General features: G+C 36.7%; 1 protein-coding gene across 1 annotated transcript; it reads left to right on the plus strand.

Moving 5' to 3' along the window:
• Positions 1 to 323: 323 nt before the first annotated feature.
• USP32 (ubiquitin specific peptidase 32) lies at positions 324 to 25,398 on the plus strand. The gene is made up of 26 exons (XM_010722152.2): positions 324 to 476; positions 711 to 836; positions 2,030 to 2,091; positions 2,208 to 2,310; positions 3,752 to 3,944; positions 4,445 to 4,620; positions 4,929 to 5,069; positions 6,898 to 7,015; positions 9,264 to 9,418; positions 10,142 to 10,223; positions 11,922 to 11,996; positions 12,474 to 12,612; positions 12,882 to 12,987; positions 13,592 to 13,765; positions 14,284 to 14,458; positions 14,971 to 15,122; positions 15,696 to 15,807; positions 16,317 to 16,528; positions 17,886 to 18,070; positions 18,619 to 18,705; positions 19,454 to 19,574; positions 19,985 to 20,176; positions 20,747 to 21,035; positions 21,424 to 21,869; positions 22,406 to 22,498; positions 23,046 to 25,398. The coding sequence occupies exons 1-26, from the start codon at positions 324 to 326 to the stop codon at positions 23,217 to 23,219; spliced, it is 4,041 nt and encodes a 1,346-aa protein (XP_010720454.1). The 3' UTR covers positions 23,220 to 25,398.
• The last annotated feature ends 310 nt before the right edge of the window (positions 25,399 to 25,708 follow it).

The raw sequence follows: 25,708 nt of genomic DNA on the forward strand, positions 1-25,708 counted from the left end.
AAGTGTCTTTGGAATATCTTTCATAAGTGCATCACGAATGTAGTGCTGGGAAGAGTTGATGATGCATTAATTACGTAAATTGCATAACCTGTTCTCAATATGTTAGCTTTGACCTCTGAACTTCAGAGCAAATGATCTGTGAGAAGAGGTGAACAAACTGCCAGTGCTCTGGAAGTGACAGGGCTATACTGAAAAATCAGAATTGCTTTTGTCACTGAATAATTGACAATCAGAAATTAATTGATTCTGATATTGGTCAGCATTATGCTAGTGTAACTTTTCAAATGATTCAGAACTAATATGCCATATTGTATGTTAAGATCATGAGGATTTTATCTAAAATTGTTTTTCCCAGTCCTCAGAGGAAGGCAGCAGTCTTCTGTAGATTCCAGGTGTCCAAGCAGCCATATACTGCCCCTGCTGCTTTAGTGGCTGGAGAAAGTAGTGGTGAGGCTGAGCATAAGCTAATCTGGATGGTACAGAGCAGGAGCAAAGGTTGCATGCTGTGTGGTTTGATGTGTAACCTTCAAGCTTTTTGGCTCTCTGGGTTGCTTGTTATATTGGAACTGGCTTTTTCTTATTTCATTGGATCCAGCTTTATTATGAATGGTAGACGCTAATTTTTCTCAAACTACTAATTTTGTCATGCCTTGCGTGACACGTTTAATGAGCTTTTTTGTAGTACTTCTATTAAATAGTCAGGTTAATAGTTTGATTCTTCATTCCTTTTTCCCATTCCTCTTTTAACTAAGCTTGGACACCTCACTCTCGAGGACTACCAGATATGGAGTGTGAAGAGTGCTCTTGCCAATGAGTTTTTAAATCTACTTTTTCAGGTATGTTTAAGAAAAATTTAAACTTGTAATGGGTGGTAGTTGGCTCATCAGCTTTTTGCACAGCTGTGAGTTGCAGCACCAATGTTTGTGTCAGCATGCTTACACGTTTGTCTGTTGCATTAAGCTCTGTTTTACTTCTAGCAGTTATAACATGTTCACTTTAGATGTTTCATTTCCCTTGATCCCTTTATGACATGGGGCACCCTCATTTCAGGCTTCAAGCTCAAAAGCGTGCTCACACAGTACAGGGTCTGCCATTAATTTGTCTGGGCTTGTGTTTAAACTGTCACAAGCTTCTGCATCTCATCTGCAGACAGAAGAGCTAAGTAGTCTGAATGGAGTGCCTTGGAAAGCTTTTTTTGGTTTGTTTGCAGGGTGGTTTATGTGAAGAATCTGATACTAGCACAGTGTAACATGACTTAAAAGGAAACATTGGAGCCAGCTGTGTTGTGTGCGCTGGAAAATCTGTTGCTTCCCAGCAGCTAATGGCTTTTGTTTTATTCAGAATGTAAAATGGTCCCTCACACTGTAATATAAATTTAAATAAGATATCTCACCAGTCATTAGAAGGCTCCAGCTGAGATGCAAATTAGTAACCTCAAAAGAGATGTAAGGCAAAGACTATAAATCATGTTATGAGTAGCAACCAATTTGACAAATGTCTTAGAGACAAGACAGCTGACCCTCCTCCCTGCGGTGGGAAACAAAGACTCCTGCAGAGTGTTTCCCTGCTTGTTACTCCCCACTGCATGCCCTGTGGCTGGGGGCTGCTGGGGACTTGGTGGCTGCCAAGGCCAGGATGCTTAGTAACATCTGGGAGTGCTGTCCTGCACACATAGCACTGCCCACTCAAAACAGGAGCTATCAAGGGGTTGTACTTTTTTTCTTCTGTATGTTCTTTCATTATTATTGTTTTGTGTACTGTTTTCCCTTTAAAAGAGAGAGAGGAAGGAAAAGATTGTTAGAGAGCAGCTTTGACCAAATTTTATGGTACTTTGTTATCTGTACAGTGGGAGCAGGTGGCAAATATGGTAACTCCAAATATTTCTTGTTTAATGACTTGTTTGATTGTAGGTAATGTGGCTACGTAGACTAATGAGACTTTTCAAAAATTCTTTATAAGTTATTCTTTTCTTTCACTCACCTAGAGTTTGCTTCACATTGATGCAATTCTTAAAAATTACTTTTTCCAGGTGTGTCATATAGTTTTGGGGCTGCGACCTGCCACTCCAGAAGAGGAAGGACAGATTATTAGGTGTGTGCTTTGCTCTCAGTTCTAAATATATTTCAAAGTCACCTTTTAATACTATCAAAAGAAGAATTGCAACTTCCCCTTTTCAGTTAATACTCCGTGCTGTTTGTTGTTTGCAGAGGCTGGCTGGAAAGGGAAAGCAGATATGGCCTTCAGCCAGGGCACAACTGGTTTCTTATTGCAATGCCGTGGTGGCACCAGTGGAAAGAATATGTCAAATATGTAAGTAGAAGAGTAATGTAAAATGAATAAGTGATAAAGAACAGAGAGCAAGTGACTGCTCAACCACCAATGCTTGAAATTAAGTATCTCCTGTTTCATAGTGGAAAATAATTGTTTTACTGAATCATTGTTACACTGCAAGCTTTTCATTCAGCTGTCACTTCTTTCAGTTGGATTTCCTCATTCCTGATCATTGAAATACTTTTTGAAACAAAAACATACTCTTACAGAAGTACTTCCTTGAAGTCTCTGGAACCACTCAATAATAATAAAAGTACATTGTTTGGTTTTGACTTCACGCTTTAGGAACGTGGTATGGCTCTTATGCCATAAATTCATGCTGTGTGTACTCTGGGCAGATAAAGGAGGAAATTGATTTCATTTGCCTTAAAGACAATCATGCAAATTAGTTCAACACCTGATGGTGATCAAAGGAGTCCTGCTAAAGCCTTGTGTTATGTGGTGCACTTTAAAGCCCTTCAACTAAAATGTTTGAGATAAAGCATGTACGTGAGTTTGATTTGCATACTGAAGAAATCATGCTTAATAAAATTTAATTAAGATGGAGATAAGTATTCTTTAAAGGTGGCAACCAAGAATGCAGAATAAGGGAAATACACAATTTATCAGAAGAAATTTATATAGCTCTATCTTATCACATACATATTTGAATTTTTATGAATTCAAATAACAAAAAAGGTTCAGAAAATTGCAACGCCTGCATTAACTAATGATGTAATTACAGTTATTCGTTGTGCACAATGAATTGGACAAATGATGGCTTAAATGCTGGAAATACTGGGCAATTTGATCCTTATCATAGTAGAAGTACTCAGATGGACGTGTAACTTCGTAGCTAATACTTTACATAACAGCAGAATACCATTAGTCACTGTGTCTTCTTGAGCAAAGTAAATACTCAAGTTCTGTGGAACTCTATAAATTTTTACTGTCATTCCAATCCGCATTTCAGTCTCTTTTTTATACTTCCAGCTTTAGTGCAGAGTTCTGGTGTTTGGCTGATTAAAACAGGAAGTTAGGGAAGGCTTGTTCACAGGTTTGGAGAGAGAAAGTGTTTTGTTTTGTTCTTGGATGTGCTGTCCTTGTTTCACCATGTGAAATTCAGTAGGGACAAATCTTCAGATATTAAGAGTCTGTAATTACAGCTGTCTAAAATGGTTGTCATTATACATCTGGTTAGAGAAAACAGTTCTGCTATTTCACAGCGTTTATGTTGTGTAGAAGAATATTCCATTGATTTAACTATCTTGGCTCTTTTTTTTTCTTTTACATCAGTAGTTGTAGTAAGTTTCTTTGTCTCTGAAGTTCATTGCAGTATGTAAAAGTGTTTTCTTAACTGAATTCTGGCAGTCGGTTTCACTGTTGTTAAGTCTTTGATACTGGCTTATAAGTAACTTTTCCACTTGCTTGTCAATTTTAGGATGCAAACCCTGTTGTGATAGAGCCTTCATCTGTCTTGAGTGGAGGTAAGAATTCACTCATAGCTGCTGCAGCCAATACTTCAGAACAGGGAGAAGACAAAATGGGAGGTCTTAATTACTTCAGTGCAACAGAAGAAAAGTTTTCAGATAATATTTCTACTGCATCAGAAGCCTCAGAGACTACTAGCAGCAGTAAGCATAACATCTTATTTCCTTGGAGGTTTAATGTAGAAAAAGTTCTGAGAACCTAGATGCTGCATGGATTCCTCCAGACAAAAAGATACAAGTCTAGGTTGCAGTAGTATCAAGGAGAAAAAAATAAAACAAACAACAGAAACGTTAATGCATATATTTTCAGTTTTGTATATAAGAATCTCAAGAGTTCGATATTCAAATATCAGGAAACAAGCACAAATGCAAAACACATTTGCCCATGTGAACCTAGTTAGGCTGTTTCTGTGAGTATCTCAAGAGTAGATTGCATGTAGTCACTTGTTCACCTTTTCTGAGACAGCTAATTTATTTGCTTCTACTATGAAATTTGAGTTGTGTACTGAAGTTTGAAGAATAGAGAACTTCAGTTATCTTTTAAAATACATTCGTAGTATATAAAAATCAGTTTAATTGATGCATTATTGTTTTAAGGAGTCACTAAATGAAATAGAGAATGTGTTTTTCATGCTCTGCTACAGATGCTCTTTATCCCAGCACACCAGGGACGGATGTGTGTATTGCTAGGCAGCATAACACTTCGGACAATAATAATCAGTGTTTCCTTGGAACCAATGGGAATACTTTGCTTCAGCTCAATCCTCAGAAACCAGGAGCTATTGATAACCAACCCCTTGTAACACAAGAACCAGTGAAGGTAAAAACATCTTCTGTTGCATGAAAACAAAAATAAAAAGCCAACAGTTTTCTCTATACTTGAAGCTGTCAGAGTAGGTGACACAAAAGATGGCTTTTATAATGGACAGTCTTTAGTGAAATAGTGAACAGTGAAACTTCAGTGTTTTTGGTATATTTACATTCTATCTTACTATGAAAAACAGATGCTAATTGCAGCTTAATATTATTTTAATAATTACAGCGTTTTGTGTTCACGAGCTAAAATTGTTGTAGCTGTGTGCTAGTTTTTGCACTTGAGATTTGATAAAATTCCTTTTTGTTCAAAAGGCTGCATCGTTAACAATGGAGGGTGGAAGATTAAAGCGATCGCCGCAGCTGGTCGAAGGAAGGGACTACGTCATGGTGCCAGAACCAGTTTGGAGAGCACTTTACCATTGGTATGGAGCAAACCTGTCCTTGCCCAGGCCGGTAAGTTGTCATTATGAACACTTAACTTGCCATAAGCCCTTAAATAATGTGTGAAATCTACAGAGTTTTGCCATTTCCACAAAGTAATCTCTTACGATTAATTACTGCTTCATCTGAAAATTCGTAGACAATGAAAAATCTTGAAGAGCAAGCTGGGGAAATAAACAGTCTTAGAAACAAATGTGGACAGAAAACCTGGAGATTTGTAGGACATACCCCAGAAAATATATTTCAGCAGTGCACAAGTACTGTACAGCTGATCAGCTGATTATGTTGGCTAAAACAGACAAAGATATGAAAACTTTCTTGAAAAGAGGGGAAGAAAAGACCAACAAAACTTAAACAACTGAAATCAGCTTTTTGAACTCATTGTGAGATTTTATGTGTTGAAGATGTAATATCCTTAATTAAAGATTAAACCTCTTACATGAGGGAATGTTTGGTAGATCCCTGATTGTTTTGGCGTTCTTCAATGTAATTCACCTTGTGGTGAGCAGAAATTTCAGAATTGATGGTCTGCCTATACATAAATTTTTTTAATAAGTTGTGAAACATTTTGTAGCCTGCTAGATGAATAAGTTTATATAAGACAGGCCACTTTTTTTTTTTAATTGTTCTGATTTCAAGCAGATTTGAAGCTGCACTTTTTTTAAAATTAGTTTTATGTTCGGTGTTGGAAATGGGGGAGAATTTGCTATATGATTCTGTGATGATTTGATCTGTTAGACATAGTATTGACAGTGATTTTTACAGTGAAAAATCACTAGCTTCTGTTACCCTCCTCCCACATATTCTCCATAGAAACAAACACATTTCATAATCCAGAAAAGGCCATATCACTTTATCACAATACAGACTAATACGCTTCAGATTTTTGTGATAATGCCAATAGAAAAGAGGCTTCCATTTCAAATGAAAAAAATTAAGTTTAGATACCCTCTTTGTGCAAATATGGTGTGTATGTATAAGCCTCTGATTTGCAGACCATAATTAGCTAACTGTCAAAATATTTATCTGAGCACTTGAGATGATGAGGACCTTTGGTTGCCTGTGTACAGGGGCTGCTCAGTCTCCTGCCCCACATCAGGGTCTGTCCTGCTGCTGCTTTCCAGAAAATGTCAGCACCCTATTTGTTGTTCTAACTGAGGTTTAATGCCATGGAAGTTAAGTGCATTGTATTGCTACTCATGACTTAAGCTGAGTGTTTTCTTCTGATTCTTCTATTCACAAAAGCCCTGCTGTTTATATACATCTCCATTTGGGCAGATCTAGATAGCAAGTTTTTTGTAGGAATGTTGGCTGAAAAGCTGTAAGTCATGTTCCAGGGAAATTTCAGCTTTTTCTGTCAGCATATCAAAATGCAAATTAATTTTGGTGTACTCTTACAACACAAAGACTTGAATTTTATACTATATTTGGAAACAGAAGAAATGTGTGGATATGGTTTATTTTTTAATAGCTGTGAACCTTTTACATTGAAGTATAGACTGAGTATAATGAGTTTCAATGTAAATTCAAATGTATTTCATGAATTTCCAGGAATGTTCTTTCCATAGCATTGTGCAGGAGGCTCTGTTTCCATTAAATAAGATGCTTGCTTTTGATAGTCCGAAACTAAAAAGCTTCAGAAAGTGCACAGAAATGGGTACATTTTTATTGCAGTGGATATTTGCATAAGACTTCATGAAGAAATTCAGAAGATTTCTTGCCCCTTAGTAAAAAATTAATTTTTTTTTATCTATCTCAGTGCTTTGATTGTTGCTTGCTGCTCCTTTTAGGAGCTTCTGGAACAAGTATCTCTGAAATGTATTTTAAATGTCTTCACTAGGTGATCAAAAACAGCAAGACAAATGTGCCTGAACTGGAGTTATTTCCTCGCTATCTGCTCTTTCTGAGACAGCAGCCTGCCACGCGAACGCAGCAGTCAAACATCTGGGTGAATATGGGTATGATGAGCCTGAGAATGTTTCCTCAGCATTTACCTAGAGGTAACTTAAGAATGCAGCAAGAATACGAGTGTGCAGTTTCTCAGAAATTGAGACCCAGAGCCGTAGAAGCAAGCTTGCTGCCACTGTGCTTGCACATCAGCTAATCAACTGTGAGGCTCAATCAGCTATTGGTAAAAAATTAAAAGGCTTTCCTTCCCTCTTCTTTTAAAAGGAAGAGGCATGAGGGAGCGTTTTTAGTGAAATCAGTTATTTTGTGTAGTTAGGGCAAATAGAGTGACAAATTCAAAGTGAGAAATGAACACTGCATAAGGTAAAGAGCTAAGAAGGGCAGATTGATGATCCCCACCGTTAGCTAATTATGTAGCCCTAGAATACACACAGGGTACTTATCTGGCAGTACTGTGTGTAATAAAGTCATCTGGTTCTGAGTTACTTGGGCAGCTAGACTTCAATGCCCAAAAGCATTTTAATATCCTATAGAAAGGGGCTGAACTAATGGAACATGAAGACTATTACTTCATGCAGCTTGGTAAGAAAATTGGGTAGAAATAAACTTCCAATTAAAATGCATATGCTGTAATTGTAGTATTGATGCTCACCAAAAAAACTGTACAAGTCATTGGCTGAAAAAAGAGTTTGCAGCTTTTCTTGTTTAAGCTTAAAAATCTTACAGGGATTTGGTTTAAGTTATCCATTTGTGAGTGTGTTGCTCGACTTGTACAGTAAGTCTGAAGAAATACCTGATTTTCTCATGTATGTGCATTTGGATACACACAGATTGAATACCCACAGTAACGTATGTCTCAAATTGGGCTCATCTGACTACTGAAAAGATAAATCTTTTAGCCTTTTTGCTCGTAGCATATGTTTAAAAATCTCATGCAGATGCTCCATTTTTCACTGCTTTGGTAGAATCACAAACTGAACGTGTAAATGGTGGCTGCCTGCTTGATCAAGTTCTGCTGCGGAAACTGCCTGCTACCCAAATTTGTTTTTCCTTGGATGTCCTAAAATACCCAAAGTCAAATAGAAGGAATTTTCTGACATGACAATTTGATCTTGATTTAAAATTATTTTGCTCTGCACTAATTCATTTGCCCAATCAATTATTAATCTTTTTGAGTTTTCAGATGTGCTTTCTTGCTGTAATCTTACAACTAATCCTCTGATCCTTAATCTCAGAAAATGCTTTTTGTATTCTTAAAAAAAAAATCAGTACTTTGCTTAATATACTTGAAAACTGACTTGAAAAGTCAGCTCTGCTCACTTTTAAGGTGATTACAGTACAGTCTTACCCTGTTGCCAAATTGCATGTAATACTGCATCTTTTCATATGGTACTACTTAATTTATTTTAATTGTTTGATGAAAGTAGAGCAGTCATTTTTGTGGTTATTTAATGCAGTTGCCCAGTTGGGCTGCGGAACAAAGGCTTTCTATGAATGTGCTCCAGACTGTGTAGGAATGGGGAACTTCAGAAATTTTTAAACTAAAGAAGCTCAAAAAGCAAAGCATAGAAAGTTGGTGCCATCTCTTTCAAACTGAGCTTTTGCAGATGTTTAAAGATGTTGTTTTCTCTAACATGAAAACAACTGATGAAGGGTTTTTTTGCCAACGTAGAAATTCTGATGAAAATCATACGGATTGGTGGTTGTGAGGATGTTGGTTAGAAGTACTTCTGTTGTGAAACGGCTGGGATGCTTTGTCTTTTCAGATCGGCGTTCCACCCAGTGAGAGGTGGAGTAAAGTTGTGCTGCTTCCAAGAGCAGTCAGACCGATTTTCTTTGCCTCATTTTAGCTTGCAGTGTGCTTTCAAAAGAAAATGATGGTGGAATTTTTGAAGCTTTTTAGTTTGAAAACTACCATCCTCTTTGGTACCTTCTTAAAGAGGAAGAAAAGCATGGAGTACTCCAGTCGTCTTGAAATTTTTTTAATTTTAAATTGTTTCCTTTGAGAATTGTGATGGAGCAATTTTCTAATAGGTTTTGGTAATAAGGGAGATGTATTTATGATCGCATAACTTTTGTTTTGTGTTGATGTGAGACATTCCCAAGGGCTGTTAACATCTAGCTTTCAGTGTAACACACTATTCTTATTCTGAAGAAACTGAAGAAAAACTACTTTTTCAAACACAAAAAAACAACTTCTTAGAGTGTGCGTAGTAAGTTGTTACGCATCTGATTTGTATTTCAGTTTGCATATGGGTATATACGTTCTTTTGCCTTTTTCTTTTGTTCTGAACCCAGGAAATGTACCTTCACCGAATGCTCCTTTAAAAAGAGTGCTGGCTTACACTGGCTGCTTCAGTCGAATGCAAACAATTAAAGAGATACATGAATATCTCTCCCAGAGGCTGCGTATAAAGGAAGAAGATATGCGCCTCTGGTTGTACAACAGTGAGGTAATGCTGGTCTGCTTTTTTCTTTCTGTTTAGCAGCATATGAATACTGTATATCGTATTATTTTCATACATGCATAGAAGAAATAAAGGCTATAAGTTTCCTTTGCTACTTGTAGCCATTCATGTCAGAGAAGTGGGACCAAAATGTAAATAAAAATTTCACTAACTCCACTTCTTTTTTTTTTTTTTAAAGAGTATTTTATTGCAAACCAAGCAGTGAAATTTATATTCTGGTGTTATTAGCTTGATAAAGATCAATTTTTCCTGTAATATGTTTAAAAATTGGCAGTTGGCTGACAGATTAATACTCATGATGTAAATTTTCATAGAAACTATTTTAAATGGAAGTAAAAATATGTGCTTTCATTGATAAACACAATACTGTAGGCCTCTGTTGATGCAAGCCAGTAGCCACACAGGATGTGTTCCAAATGTGTATGTGAAGAAATCACAATGAGCGAGCAGAACTATTCCTCCAAAGCACTGGGTACATGTAGTTCTCTATTGAGAAATACCACCTAAAACTGGAGCACTGAAACAGATACTTGTGCTGATCAGTGAACTGCTATATTTAATTAATTTCATTTAATTAATTAGGAAACTGGTACTCTTTTCTGAAAAGAAAGTTCATACTATGTTAGTTTGATTGCTTTGAGATTAAAACATCCTTAGAGAATTTTAGGACTAGCAATAATAACTCTATGAAGTCTTTTTCTCCTGCAGAACTACCTTACTTTGCTGGATGATGAAGACCACAGACTGGAATATCTTAAAATCCAAGATGAACAGCATCTAGTAATAGAAGGTATAAAAGGAGGATATGAAATGGTTTTCACACTAAGAACAAATTGTTTTTTGACTCCGAATATCCTTAATATGTTGTGCATATTACACCACAGAGTAATTGCCCAAACTACTACTCAAATGTATTAGCCTGCTGCCCAAACATTTACTCTTTGGAGATGTTTTGAGAAGGAAGAGTATGTGTAAATTTGAACCTATCTGTATATACTGAGAAGAATACTGAAAGAAATACCAAAGCTGCAATTAATTCAGTACTGCTACAGTAGGAACTGGAACACCAGAGATAAAGTGAAATCTGTGTGGTGCATCTGAGGCTTTTGCATTATTTGATTTTCCCCCCCCCCACTGATTCTACAAGAATTCATGTTATGATATTTGTGTGAACACGTTCTTACAAAGCGAAAGGTCAGGACAGCTACTTCAGTCCTGTTTCAGTCCCCATCAGTTTCATTTCTAAGAATTTCATTACGAGTTGTGTTTCTTTTCCAGTCTGCAAAGAACCAAATACATTTCTGCTTGACTGACTGTGCTCATGGTGAAAAAGCTTTGTAAGCGAGCAAAGCCTTTCTTGTTTCAGTTTGTCGATTGAGTCTTATCCTTCTGCCGTGCAGTGCTGTGTCTGGCAGAGTACTGTCAGTTACTAAGAAATTAGACCTTTGCCAGAGATATCAGAGTGCCTTAATTAGCTGACTTCTTATATTAGTTTGACTTGACTTTTTGTCTGATCTCTTCATTTGAGAAACAGATCCACCCTGCTGTTGTCCATAAGGTTACACGGGCTATAAATTTGGTTCTTGTGTTGTTTCTGTAGGAGTTTCATTTAGCATAGTTTTATGTTACGCTTCAGGCTGCTGTGCCAGGTGGAATTGTCCTTTTGCCACTTGCTCAGTTCATATATAATCAATTTAAAATTGACACAGTGGCTCATCCAATTAACTGTGTTATCTGCGTTAATCACTAGACGCATGGGAAGAAAGGAGTATTTATGTTTTAGAGGGGAGAGAAGGTCTGCAGGTATCAGCTGAAACAATCTTGAGGGTGTAGTTGAACGAACAAAATCAACACTGCCATTAAAAGAAACCATCTGCCCCTCCTGTTTATTGTGTCATTTGTGGCCAACTATTTGTCACCTACCTGATGAGCTGGCTGTGAGAAGTAATACAGTAAAAAATAACTCTTTTTTATTTTTTATTTTTAACAATATTGGTTCCTTAAGCCAGTTTGCTGATGTGCCCAAGCAAGCACTGTGTCAATGCAAGACAGTGGCTTACAGAGGGAGGGGATTCATGGGGAGGTGGTGGTCGAGTTAGCCGTGTGAGATTTGTCCCTGTTTTGAAGTACACATGAAGCTTTTGTTAGTACACAGAAACAAAAAAGCACTAGTGATCATTCCTGAAATAATACAAGTCTGAAGGATGTCTTTTTAAATATTGAAACAGGAACTGAAAAATTGTTACTCGACAAGAAAAATCTCAGGGCTTCTCCTGTGGGATATTCTTGGCATAGTTGAAGTGATGCCAGCGTTAGAATGATTTTCAGTAATGATGGAAACAATTGGAATGAAAGCAAAAGTAATAATATACTGAAAATAAACAAATGTATGATCTCAACTTGCAAATTTTAATTCAATATATTTAGCTGTATAAGCTGTCTGGAATATTTGGCAAACAAAAAAATCTTGTGCTGTATCTCTTTCTAGTTCGAAACAAAGACATGAGCTGGCCTGAAGAGATGTCTTTTATCGCAAACAGCAGTAAAATAGACAGACACAAAGGTAAGTGCTTGAACCACAGTGAGGAGGAAAATCCAAGAGGTTGCACTGCACTGAAACAACTCATTTTATGTGTTCTTAACATTGGAAAAGGTTTTCTACACCCATGGGGCTTTGCTTGTTCTTTCTGTTTTGTTAACTTAGATGCTAGTAAAGTGTGATAGTTGGATCTATTGATAGATGTATTTTCAGATGCTGAGATGCAGCAGTGGCAAATTCTGGATTTTGTGGGTTTCATCTTTTTTTGATGGTAGATCAAATCCAACAAAATACTGACTTCAATTTCTGTTTACATAAGCAGAGCTGGGAGAGTGGATGCTTTGAACAGGCTGGCCCTCTGTAGGATCTGTGCTGGTTGTAGTCTCATAATTGGGAGCAATTTCAGCTGTAATGGTTATGTGGAAAGGTTGTATTCTGAACCTCATTCCTGACTAATCATTCACATCTGCTGAACTGACATAATTATGTTTTCTTTCTCAGTTCCTACTGAGAAGGGTGCTACTGGATTAAGTAATCTGGGTAACACGTGTTTCATGAACTCCAGTATCCAGTGTGTCAGTAATACGCAACCTCTGACGCGGTATTTCATCTCAGGAAGACATCTTTATGAACTTAACAGGTAATTTTTCTGAGACCATTGGCACTTAGGTGGCATAGCATTTCTTGAAATTAGTTTCTACTTTCAGAAGTAGTATGAGCAAGTCCTTCCAATCCATTGTTACAAAATGTCAACTTTGTAAAAGGTAGTAGTTTAGATGCATGGAGCTGTAACATTTTTTTCTTGTTTTGGGGTGAGTTAAAACAATTCAAGAAGCTTTTGTGCTTCCTCGTTTATATTCATGCTTGAATTTTGTTTAACTTTGGTATTAATTTCTTTGTCATTTCTAGGACAAATCCAATAGGAATGAAAGGACACATGGCCAAATGCTATGGGGATTTAGTTCAGGAGTTGTGGAGTGGGACTCAGAAGAATATAGCACCACTGAAGTTGCGGGTGAGACTGTGATGTGTATTATTTAAAAGCAGAAAAGAAGAATTTTTTAAAACAGCAGCAAATTTAATGCATTTTTTCTCAGTGTTAACTGTATTGGTTCTGGGACTCAAATCAGTATCTCTGTAGAGAAAGGAAAGGAAATGTGGACTATGCTCTGTGTGATAGAAGTTGGCTATGAAGCCAACAAGCATGTCTGGAATCATCACTTTTAACTCCAGAGTGGTCACAGTACTTGCTCCTTTGGGAATGGCCTGTGTCCTGCCAAGACACCCATTTGGAGGTGGCCAGGATGCATCCGTCCTGGGGGTCACTAGCAGAGCAGCTTTCTGTTGAACATAATGATGATTCAGTGGTCGTGAGCTCAAAGGATTTACCTGATGCAATTCAGAGGTTCTGAGATGTGGATTTTTGTAGCTCTTGTTAGGAACAGAAGATTTTGCATTACCTGTCAGTAGTCTCTTATTCTGAAAACACAGGGAGCTGTCTTTAAGTCCTCACAATTGCATTTGTGTTTGTTGATAGCACGCATTTCCTCTATGATATTGCTACAACTTTTGTCATGTAATGTGATGTAATGTGAAGTAACTTTCTGAATTTTTTATAGTGGACAATAGCAAAATATGCTCCAAGGTTTAATGGCTTTCAACAACAAGACTCGCAGGAGCTTCTGGCTTTTCTTTTGGATGGTCTTCATGAGGATTTGAATAGAGTTCATGATAAGCCATATGTTGAACTGAAAGATAGCGATGGTCGGCCAGACTGGGAAGTAGCAGCTGAGGTATAGGTTCAAGTACTTTCATTTGTTTGTTTGGGTTTATTTGTTTTATTCTTCTTTTTCCTTCATAACAGTAAGCTGTTAGAAACTACTTGATTTCTATGTGTGTGGCAGTATTCTTTCAGAATTGGACTGTCTTCTGAAACTTGTTAGATTTGTGATTTAAGGAGTCAGTTTCACATCTGATCTGAAAATGAGTTTAAATATTATGATAAGGTATAAAGATGATACTTCACAGTCATTTTGAATGACTTCAGAATAATAAGGCGATGATCCTTTCAGAAATACTTCAAATGATGTTGTATTTTGATTATCTTGCTAGGGGAAGGACCTATCTTTACTCTCATTGAAACTGAATACTCACTATTTTTAGTAAATCAGTAAACCATTTCTGTGGAAGTACGCTTGAATTCCATAGGCTGACAGAACTTGAGATGTCTTCCAACATAGCCTTTTCCTGTAGTGCAAGCAAGTAGACTGCAACTTCTAACTTTGTGTTGTTTCTCTGCAATTTGTTTTAGGCCTGGGAAAACCATCTGAGAAGAAACAGATCAATTGTCGTAGATTTATTTCATGGGCAGCTGAAATCACAAGTGAAATGTAAAACTTGTGGACACATAAGCGTTCGGTTTGATCCTTTCAATTTTTTATCCTTACCTTTGCCCATGGATAGCTACATGCACCTAGAAATTACAGGTGAATCGTGTTATTTAACTCCCTATAAACTTGCCTGTGCTAAAATAGAAGCTCTGTACATAGAATGGATTTTCAAGGGACAGATCTAAAACATTCTTAATTCATTTGTGTCAGCATTTACACTTAAAACACAGTTAAACAATTTTATATTATAGAGCACAGAAATATTCACTGGAATGCAGTTAAACAAAAATAAAACCTTCAAAAACTGAGCATAGATGGTCTGCTTTCAATCCTGTTGGAAGAACTTAGTACAGAAACAAAAAATTGAGGTTTTTGAGAGCTTTGCTTCTTGTGTTGTGGAACCTGTCCTTGGTCTGCATAGAGCAAGAAGAGGAAAGGTGATAAAAAGCTAAACAGATTTTATTGCCTGGTGATAAATTAAAAAGTATAAAATGAAAATCAGGTCTTAGAGGAAAAAGTTACTTCCGTATAAGTAGAATATGTAATATTTTATTTCCATTAATTCTTTCCTGATTTGCTGACTGTGGTGTTTCTTTTCCCCCTTGAAGTAATCAAACTGGATGGTACTACTCCCGTTCGATACGGCCTGAGATTGAACATGGATGAAAAATATACGGGTTTGAAAAAACAGTTAAGTGAACTCTGTGGACTAAAACCAGAACAGATACTACTTGCAGAAGTGCACAGTTCCAATATAAAGGTAAAAAAAAACAAAAAAAAATTAATTGCTGCAAATTTCTTACTGTTGCTTGTATATGTTGGCGTGTGTCCATTCTTTTTGATATTAAGTTTTGTATACCAGGAATGAGAAATAACTGAAAGTGTGATTAAACAAGTCAGCTTGGCTGTATCTCTACATGAGCTTCAATTTATATCTCAGTCTTACACTGTAGCTCAACTTGTTTTAAATTAAAATCAGGGTAAGCTGAGCAAAGATAAACAGCTTGTAAATAAAATGAGAAGTAAAAGCTTGCAGAAGTTTAGTTGAATTCATTACTAGTGATATTTTTAGAAGAACATGATATAATCATCCTGTAACAAATCTCAAGTGCGAGTGCTGTGATGAGCTTAAACACTGGAGACTAAAGTAGGAGCTCTATACAGAGTGCTTACTCAATGTAAAATCATCTGCTTGTTGGCTCTCCTTTCTTCTTTTAGAAAGGTGTAAGAAAGCAGATAATCTGATAGGGTGTACTGTTTTCAAAAGAACAAAATGTGTTTGGAGTCACAGAAATACTTACATATCTGACTGATCTTCCCTTTTTCAATGAAGAATTTTCCTCAGGACAACCAGAAAGTCCGGTTATCAGTGAGCGGCTTTTTGTGTGCGTTTGAAATACCAGTTCCAGGATCACCTACATCAGCATCAAGTCCTGTGCAGTCAGGTAAAAGAAAACATTCTTTTTCTCATTCATGTAAAATACTCATTGCTTAGGTACTGTAGGAATTCAGGAGAAAAGCCTTACTGCTTAGTACAGGGTAAAAGGTGATGCTAAAAAAATGGACACAAGTCCAAGGTTTGGTCTTCAGAGGTGCTGTTAGCAGTCTCTCTGTGGGCTGATGGTCTGTGATTGTTGTTATGGTTATGCCCAGCATAGCAATCTGAAGATCACTAGATACACGTTTTAGTTAAAAATATGCAAAATATTTTGTTATTTGTGTGTTGGCTCTGATGTAGGATGTATTTAAAAAAAAAAAAAAGTGTTCAGTTTTTGCTCTTTTCTTTATTGTTTGTGGTTTCATGGATTGTGAATGCCTGCTATTCCTTGCTCTTGCATACTCTGGGTTTTGCAAAATTTTAGGCAAATAAAAGATTATGACTAAAAGATTACCTAAAAAGCTTGTGATGCATTATGGTTGATAAAGCTGTAAGAATGTAATTATCTATCTATAGATATCTCAACTGGATCATCAGCTAATGGAGCACCCAACGTAATGATGAATGGGGATCTTCCCAAACCAACCCTGATTCCAAATGGAATGCCAAATACTGTAGTGCCATGTGGAACAGAACGTAACCTTGCCAACTGGACTCTCAATGGTCACGTGCCTGTGCTTTCTGATAGTCCATGCACAGGGTACATAATTGCAGTCCACAGAAAAATGGTTAGTAGATTTTGCATTTGTTTTACGTGACTTGTGTAACACTTAGGGAAAGTCAGTGAGGATATTCTATATCTGTATGATAAATTAATATGTATTTCTTATAAGAGATCGTGAATGTTTCCCTACTGTGTATGCACCAAGTTATTTGGATGTACAACTCTTGTAGATTTAAATAGTAATGTCTACTGTTAGTGTATTTTTCTTCCGTGAGTACTGGCGTGCTTCCCACTTCTCTAATGCTGAGATGCATACTTGGGTGCTCACTAGCTCCCTGATTAAATGTTCTAGGACTCTTTGAGCAGAAAAAACTCTCCTTAGAGGAACTACTTGAAATGTGTTTCTTCTCTGTTATATGGAATAGCCTTATTTCATACTGAAACAGAGTGAAGATGTATAGTACATTCATAGTTCATTCTGTTGGCATTAACTACTCTTCATAAAAAGCATCTGTAGTAGTGTTGAACTCTAAATGTCAGAGTTGGTTGGCTGACCACCTCAAATAGCCATGCATTTGGTGTGCACTATCTCATGTTCTTCAGAGCCTGTTGACATTTACAGCTTAGTGGATGTGGGCTGGGAGGCTATTTTAATTGACTACATGTTTGTATGAGACTTTTCCTGCTTTGTTCTCTCAAGTTGGCTAGAATTTCTTAGGTGCTGGGTAGAATGCTTTCAAGCCATTATAGCTTGGTAGTTGTACAACTTTCGGTAAGAGGAAAGAGGAACCTGTTCCAGCAGTCTTGGTCCACCATTGTCAAAAACCTAATTGATGGAAAGGGTCAGTTGTATATGATTTTTGCAAGGCCATGCAGCTTATTGTACCCAAGTGTCATTAAGTCAGTGTGATGTCTTTGCAAATGAGACATGTAGCACAAAGACCAATTTGTCTGCATGGCGTAAATTGTGTATTCTGTAAACGTAAAGATTTTCTTTCTAGACAGAACATAAGCTTGCCTAGTATAGAGGTCGTTTGGGAGCAGATAGTAGCATCCTTAGGTGTCTGTCTGCATTATAGTGTTGCTATCTGATGAGAAAAGTAAGAAATGTGCGTTTGATATACAAAAAAATGTACATAGTTAAACAGATGTATGTTGATGTGGTCTACTGCTTAAATAACATTAATAATTAATTAATAGCGTTGCTGTGATACTGTAGAATAATACAAAAAGGCTTTCAGGCAGTTTCAGTGAAACTGAAAAAAGAAAAAATTGCTGGAATAGTGCACTTTTAATAGAATTAATGGTTTGTTTTAATTGCTGAAACCTAAAATATAAAACAAGGTCAGCATCCTAGTCATTACGGTAATAAGAGGTTATTATACTTGCATCTGAGTTATTCTTTTTTTCCAATTATGCAGATGCGGACAGAACTATATTTTCTTTCATCTCAGAAGAATCGTCCCAGTCTCTTTGGAATGCCACTAATTGTTCCTTGCACAGTTCACACACGGAAAAAAGATCTGTATGATGCAGTATGGATTCAGGTTTCCAGGCTTGCCAGCCCCCTGCCCCCTCAGGAAGCTAGTAATCATGCACAAGACTGGTGAGTTTGGCATGCCAGCCTTTGACTTGAGCTTTGTAATACTGTAGCTGAGAGATTTGTTTACAAGATTTTAAAAATGGTTGGTTTTCATCTTCATGAATTTGAATTTCTCATAAAGTTCTGTTGAATGAATATATGCTTTTAAATGTACAATTAAGTTTTTAATGTCAACAATCGTAGGAATAATTGTGTGCTTCTATTTCAAGTTAAGATTTCTGCCTATAGATTACATCTAGTGGGTTATTTTCATAAGAATTCATTTCAGAGTCCTGAAGTTTAATGAGAATAAATTAAAAACACAAAAACCTTTAAATCCTTGTAGTGTAGCTAAATGCAGCAGGCCTTCCAGTTGCCCTTAAAGGTATGCTTGACACAACTTAATTGGTTCATTCTCATGCACTGATTGATAACTCATTCAAATGGAAAAATAACACAGCTGTCATGTGGTTCCATTTCATATATCTTCACAATAAATTACTGCATAGTTTGTTACGCAGGGACTTCTAGCAGTCTTGTACATTGTTTCACATTGTTCTCTTCTGTTTCAGTGATGACAGCATGGGATATCAGTATCCATTCACCCTAAGAGTGGTTCAGAAGGATGGAAATTCTTGTGCTTGGTGTCCGTGGTACAGGTAAATTTTTAGACTTAAGAGAATCACTTCAGCAGAAATGTAGTGTACAAAAATGAGGTTTTGATGTATTTCGGTCTTCAGAGCTAATAGCAATAAGAATCAGGAATCTAATTTAACCAGCACCCTCACATGGCAGACTTGTGCTGCAGAATAACTTTTATGAGTCAGAGAGCTGTAAGTTCTGCTGACAGAAACCTTAAATTTGGAGAAAGTCAGGAAATCATAAAAACCCAAAAACCTTTTAACTCCTTACAATCTTCTGTGTGCATTTGTGTCTACATACTGGCACATACATGTACTTGTTCAGATGATTTGTGGGGATTTCATACAAAACTTAACTTTTAAAGTAAGTACATTATCTTCCCTCACTTATTTCTCTACTGTTTGGAGGGTTAGAACTGAAATAGGATGGTTTGAGATTCACCCTGGGCACATGCTTTGGAATTTTCCCTAACAGACATGCTACTGACAGTTTCAGACCTTTACAGTTAGGTAAATGTGTGTTTTCCTGTGGAAACAAAGCATTGTATTTGTGTGTGCAGCAGGTAGTTGTGTTCAACAACATACATAGGTAGATAGCTGAGATTACTCAACTGCTTCAATTTCTCATGGGTATTAAAATTCTGTACTAAACCAGTCCTAAAAATTGTTTTGTAAAAATGTTTATATTTTACTTAGAAGTGTGAAGTAATGTAAAATTGGACAGGTTTTGGGCAGTGTACATCCCACATCTAACCTTTTGTCTTAGATTTTGTCGTGGCTGTAAAATTGAGTGCACAGAGGATAGAGCTTCTGTTGGGAATGCTTACATTGCTGTAGACTGGGATCCAACAGCACTCCATCTACGCTACCAGACATCCCAGGAACGGGTAAAATTGCAACAGAAACCCTTCGTTATTTCTTGGTAGTTCACCAAGATAAAGTTAATAAATAGATTTTTCTAAGGATGCTAGTCATAAACAGTCATCCCTGAATAAACCTATTTGATTCATTGAGTCTACAAAACTGATCTAAAGATAGTCACGTAGCTGAGTTGAACTCAACCAGCTATTCAGAATTTTGTGCTTTACAGATTGTTTTGTAAGCCAAGAATAAGGACAGTGCATTATTTGTATGTTTGCCTCTTCATAATTGAAATATATTTTCTGCTAGCATTTAGTGCATCTGGTTTCCATTCTTAATTAGCGTATGATGTTATTCATGTAATCCTGTGAACAGAGGCTTCCTCTGAGCAATTTGTATATATTTCCAAGTCAGATACAGTTCTATCTCACTTCAGATTGTAGAAGAGCATGAAAGTGTTGAACAAAGCCGCCGAGCTCAAGCAGAGCCCATCAACCTGGATAGTTGTCTTAGAGCCTTCACCAGTGAAGAAGAACTGGGTGAAGATGAGATGTACTACTGTTCCAAATGCAAGACCCATTGTTTGGCTACAAAAAAACTAGATCTCTGGAGGCTTCCTCCCATTTTGGTATGATACTGTTTAATTTTCCTCCACAGCAATAAAAGCAAAGGGCATTGGTTAAAGATTTGAATTGCTAATTATGTCATCTGGTTCTAACTAAGATGTGTTTTTGCTCATGGTCTCATGAGGGCCCTGACTTAGTTTGCAGCACACGTTTCTGTAATGCAGGCAAATAACTTGAAATAAATCTCACATCCCTTTGAATCTTTTTAGCTGAAACACTGCAGCAAGTGGTGGCATTTTGTATTCCGTTTCATCTGTTCTGACAGAGTTCACACTTAAGCAGTCTTTTTGGCAATGTGATCTTTTGTTTAGCATTGTAGCCACCTCCTGTGGTACTTTCAAACTTGGTAGGTTACGCAAAACACCACTATATTTGTCACTGAAGGGAAGCAAACTTTTCCATCATTTCCCTGTGAAAATATTAGTTCCCAATACAAACTGTCACATACTACATAGTTAATGTTTTATTAATAAATGATAAAATGTGTATGCTTCAGAGGGAAAAAATACATTTAACAGTGAAATTACTCTGATATAATACTTTAATTTTTTTTAACGTATTTCTCTCCTTAGATCATTCACCTGAAAAGATTTCAGTTTGTAAATGGCCGCTGGATAAAATCTCAGAAAATTGTTAAATTTCCTCGAGAAAATTTTGACCCAAGTGCCTTTTTGGTACAAAGGGATCCAAGTCATTTTCAGAGAAAACAGTTAACTCCTCAAATTGATGAAATTCCTGAAGCACGGACTCTTCAAGGGGACTCTAAAAAAGTAGATCTGCAGATCACTTATTCAACTGAAGGAGATGTGAACAGAAGTCCATCATCCCTTAACACTGCTAATGTCATGAATAATATCAAAGGTAGGTAATAATTAGGTAGAATTCCACTAAATGCTGATAATTGGGAAAAATGATATACTTTTATAAAAGTTTTTTTTTTTTTGCTAAAGCACTACATTATTCTGAAACACCATTTCTGTTGTTTACCTTGGAAAACTTAATGAAGCTTCACCATTTTTAAAAAAAAGAACATTACCGAATACTGGTACTGTTCATGTCTGTGTATAGGGGCAGAATTGAGTCTGAGGGACGTGCTCCTACATGAGAGTTAAATCTCAGTTGATGAGTGTGTGTGTGCACAGCTACTTCTACTTTTATGTGGAACAGTGTTCTTTTAGTGTTTGATTATTTGCGAAAATCTGGACTGTGTGTTTACTTAGCTTAATAGTCCACATGTTTTCTATTCTAGCATCTCCATCTCTGGGAAGGAAGAGTGGAACCAGCTGTCCTTCGAGTAAGAGCAGTAGCCCAAACAGTAGCCCAAGGACTTTAGGAAGAGGCAAAGGGCGCCTGCGGCTACCGCAACTGGGCAAAAACAAACTGTCAAGTAGCAAAGAAAACTTGGATGGAAGTAAAGAAAACTGCACTGACCAGGAACAGAAAATTGCTTCTGATCGAAGTGATACTCTTACGAGGGGGCAGAATTTGGGTGGTAGTCAGAATGAACTGTATACTGAACTGTATACTGCTCAGGACAATGAGGTGACTCTAGCCAACGGATACATCTGTGAACAGAACGCGTATAGTAACGGTAGTATCAACGGCCAGATTGACAACCACAGCGAGGAGGATATTGCAGATGACCAAAGAGAAGAAGTTTGTGTTAACCCTATTTACAATCTATATGCAATTTCGGTAAGTTGGCTTTTTATGCAAGTAAACTATCTTTGTGGCATTGATTGACTGAACGTGTTCATTGTATTCATTATAAAAGTAAAGGTTGATCGAACAGGAGAAGAAAGTGTAGTCAGCAAAATAAATTTGCCTTTAAAGCTGAGTGAAAAGTATATCTTTGCTTAGTGCTTTTTCTGCTTGGTCAGATCCAGTCATTTAATAAAAAAAGAGTAAAAGCAAAACAGAATTAGCAGGAACACTGTGATATTCTTTATGAGATGAGAAAAATAATGAATGAAAATTTGATAGTAAAAGAAATTGAAGGATGGAGGGAGACTGGCTGTGGATGGGGAATGTTCAGCTGCTGGGGCCAGTATGCACGAGGCGTCTGACACATGCAGTGTGCTGCTACTTCAGAGGAAAAAGATTTTAAGAGAGTCTGTATCATTTAAGCATCTTTGTCGGGTATAGATTGTCACGAACCATTGTTACTCAGTAAAAAATGGTGAATTTGTTCTGTGATGTCTGAGCCTGAATTTTTTCTTCTTTTTCCTCAGTGCCATTCAGGAATTATGGGAGGGGGTCATTATGTCACTTATGCCAAAAACCCAAACAACAAGTGGTACTGCTACAATGACAGTAGCTGTAAGGTAAATCTTCTGTTGTAACAAATTGCAGCCTCAGGTATCTAGATTCAAAGAAACTTGTGTTTTGTGTGAACTCTTCTTTTAAAATCATGAACATCTCAAAAATTGCTTCATTTGATTATTCTTGTGACATTTTTTGTTTTTTAACTAAAATTGTACGTGATGCTTCTGTCAAGTTAACATTTGTTCATCAGCTGCTATCATGTGGTTAAGGGAAGATGCTTGTTTTGTACAAAGATGGAAATGCTACTGAAAATGGAAATCCAAGAGCATATTTTCATGACGCTAGTTGTTTTGTATTCAGTGACTGAATGATTACGTTCCAGTATTTCTGAGTATTTGCATTTGGCTCTATAAAATTTGTTACACTTACCAAGTAAATAATGGAGCCTGATAACTGTAATGAGGAAGGCAGAAAATGTGATCCTTCTAGTTGTGAACAGCCTCTTAAGAGTACCGTTTCCAAGGCAATTGTGTGTATTTTAAGTCGAGTGACAGTAACACAGTTGTACCAATGTGTATTTCAGAACGTGTTTTTTCTGTTTTGTAGGAATTGCATCCTGATGAAATTGACACCGACTCTGCCTACATTCTTTTCTATGAGCAGCAGGGGGTAGACTATGCACAATTTCTGCCAAAGATTGATGGCAAAAAGATGGCAGACACAAGCAGCATGGATGAAGACTTTGAGTCAGATTATAAGAAGTACTGTGTTCTACAGTAAATGGATGATCTTCAACGGGCAGTTTGATGAATGAGGGATAACACCCTGAAACTTACATTTGGCAAAATGTTATTGAGACAGATAAGCTAAGTGTAGTTATTGTACCCTGTGATCTGAAAGCACAAAAAGAAAACCCTAACTAAACAGCAGTTAATATAGAGATAGTATTGTTTCGTTCTGTTGTCTCACTACATGCTCTAAATGTTTCTGATGTTAAGACATCAGGCTGAGACTGCCATTGGCCTTTAAATAAAATGGTTTGAGAAAAGCCAACTAGGACCAAATAAGAGCTAAATTTAATAGTCCAAATAAGAGCTAAGCAAAGTAGTGTAGAGTTTATCAACTATTCTAACAACCCCCTAAATTTCTCCTTAGATTTAAAATATGGGGAAAAAATGTAGTGTTGTCTTTGGACAACATGATGTTGCTACCTCCTTTTTCCTGCAGTTTTATTGCATTTTACTGGCAAAATGGGGAAAGAAAGAGAATGGAAAGTAGACAGATTTCAAGAATGAACACCAGAAGTCGGAAAGCTTTCCAGTTTTGCCACCACTAATGTATCAGTTGCTTTCTTTCTGTATGTTGGGAGCACAACCAAATCCTAATTTGGAAAGAGATTAATTTCTACACTTGAATGGTTTATTTTACTTGTATTTTCTCCACGTGTTGGCTGTGCAGATCAACATGTTTCAGGAATGGCTTTTCTGCCTGAGGAGTGCTATCTTAAACTTTTGAGATGCCTCGAGAAGAAACTTCAGGTTGAAGAGAGTAGCGGTGATTGCACGCACGGTGTCTTAAAATGTGCACATTGCACAAGATGTTCCCAGCTTTTGGAAGGAAAGATGCTTGAGCTTACGTTTCATGACTGGTGTTGCTTTTAAGTTTGCACTTTTAAAAAAAATTCATATAATTAAATTCAAAAACAGTTTGTTTTTGTTGTTGTAAGGGCTCTGGAGTGAATGGCTGTGAATTAATCCACTGTGTATTTCAAACCAATAAGAAGCTGTGGTTGTCAGGTAGCTATCGTAGCATTCATGGGTTTTTATTTTTTTATCGATTTCTTAATTTAAGAAGGTTTCTTTCTTTCAAAATTTGGTTGCCTTTTGGAATCTTCTGTTTTGCAACAGGTTATGCACATACTTGCAATTAAAACAGAATTTTCATACCCTTCCAAGATGCTCTTTTGAGTTAATGGGCTTATTGCGTTGAAGGAGAGAATGAGCAAGTCTTGGCAGAGACCAGAAAAAAAATGGTTATTTTTTGAGTAGGCATTTCTTGAAACGTTTTCAGTGTTAAAGCGTTAGCATATGTGAATGAAATGTTTCACACTTTCACCCCTTTGTTCTTCAGCTGGATCTAAGATCCTGCTGATTTTGTCACGTGTCATCTTCCAAATTATTTAGATTTTTCTATTCTCACTAACAGTTGATACTTACCTTGCTGATTTTTGAAATAAATTTTAGGCTTCTTTTTAATGTGTTTTACAAGAATGCCAAGCCTGCCAGTAAGTGTATAATTTTCAGAAGGATCTGGGTTTTATCTATTTAAGAAATTATATCAGCTGATCTTGCTGTCTGTATTCAAGCTAAAACCTCCCTGTCTGTGGAGGCCGTGCCTCTGTCAGGGCAGCAGATCAGTTCCAAAATAAGTATTGTCTTACTTGTGAAGTGTTGCTCCCTATCCCATATGCTCTTTTATCTCTAAAGTGATCTAAACATTGAGACTGAAGAAAAATTGTGAACGTCTAGGTTAGAAGCTTTTTTCGGTTCCCATTTGTCTATTCCTCCCTTCCCAAACTCCATGAAAAGTGAAAGATTTTCAACTGATTTACTTTGAAATGTTTTATTTAAGCAGGTAGCACAATCTACTAATGTTATTTGATCTTCTGTGTTTGTTACATTGGTTGTAATTAATTTTTTTAAATTAATTCATGATTTAGTAGTAAATTTATTAAGTTAACTATTAACTACATTCACTTTGTAAATTATTGTATAAAGCTTATTGACAATGCACTGACTTTAGAAAGATGTTAATGTACATAAATACCTTGTAAATAAAATAGTGTTGATGTACTGGAATATGAGCTGTATTAAAAAAAAGGTATTGGTAATTGTATATGGAGTGAACCTGTTTATCTGTAACTATATTATTCAAACAAATTAAATACTGTGGATGCAGATAGTGTCGCTTCTTGTCAGATATTTTCAATAGCTCTCTTCCTGCCGTGAAGTTTCTGTGCTCTTTTAATGAAGCTCAGATGTATTTTTCAGTTCTCAGGGTTGACGTGTGAGTAACTCCTTGTAATTTGCCCAGCATTGCTCGTAGCAGCGCTACAGTTACTTGATAGTTCTGAGGTTTAAGTTATTTTACTCTTCCATTCGAGGACGCTGTTCAGTTTTTAGAGTTAGTCCATTTAATCCTATTTAAAACGCGTTTAGTGAGAACTATTGGCGATAGGTGGGTGGTTGACTGATGATCTTGTAGGTCTT

This window comes from Meleagris gallopavo, chromosome 21 (assembly GCF_000146605.3).
Source record: "Meleagris gallopavo isolate NT-WF06-2002-E0010 breed Aviagen turkey brand Nicholas breeding stock chromosome 21, Turkey_5.1, whole genome shotgun sequence".
Lineage (NCBI taxonomy): Eukaryota > Metazoa > Chordata > Aves > Galliformes > Phasianidae > Meleagris > Meleagris gallopavo.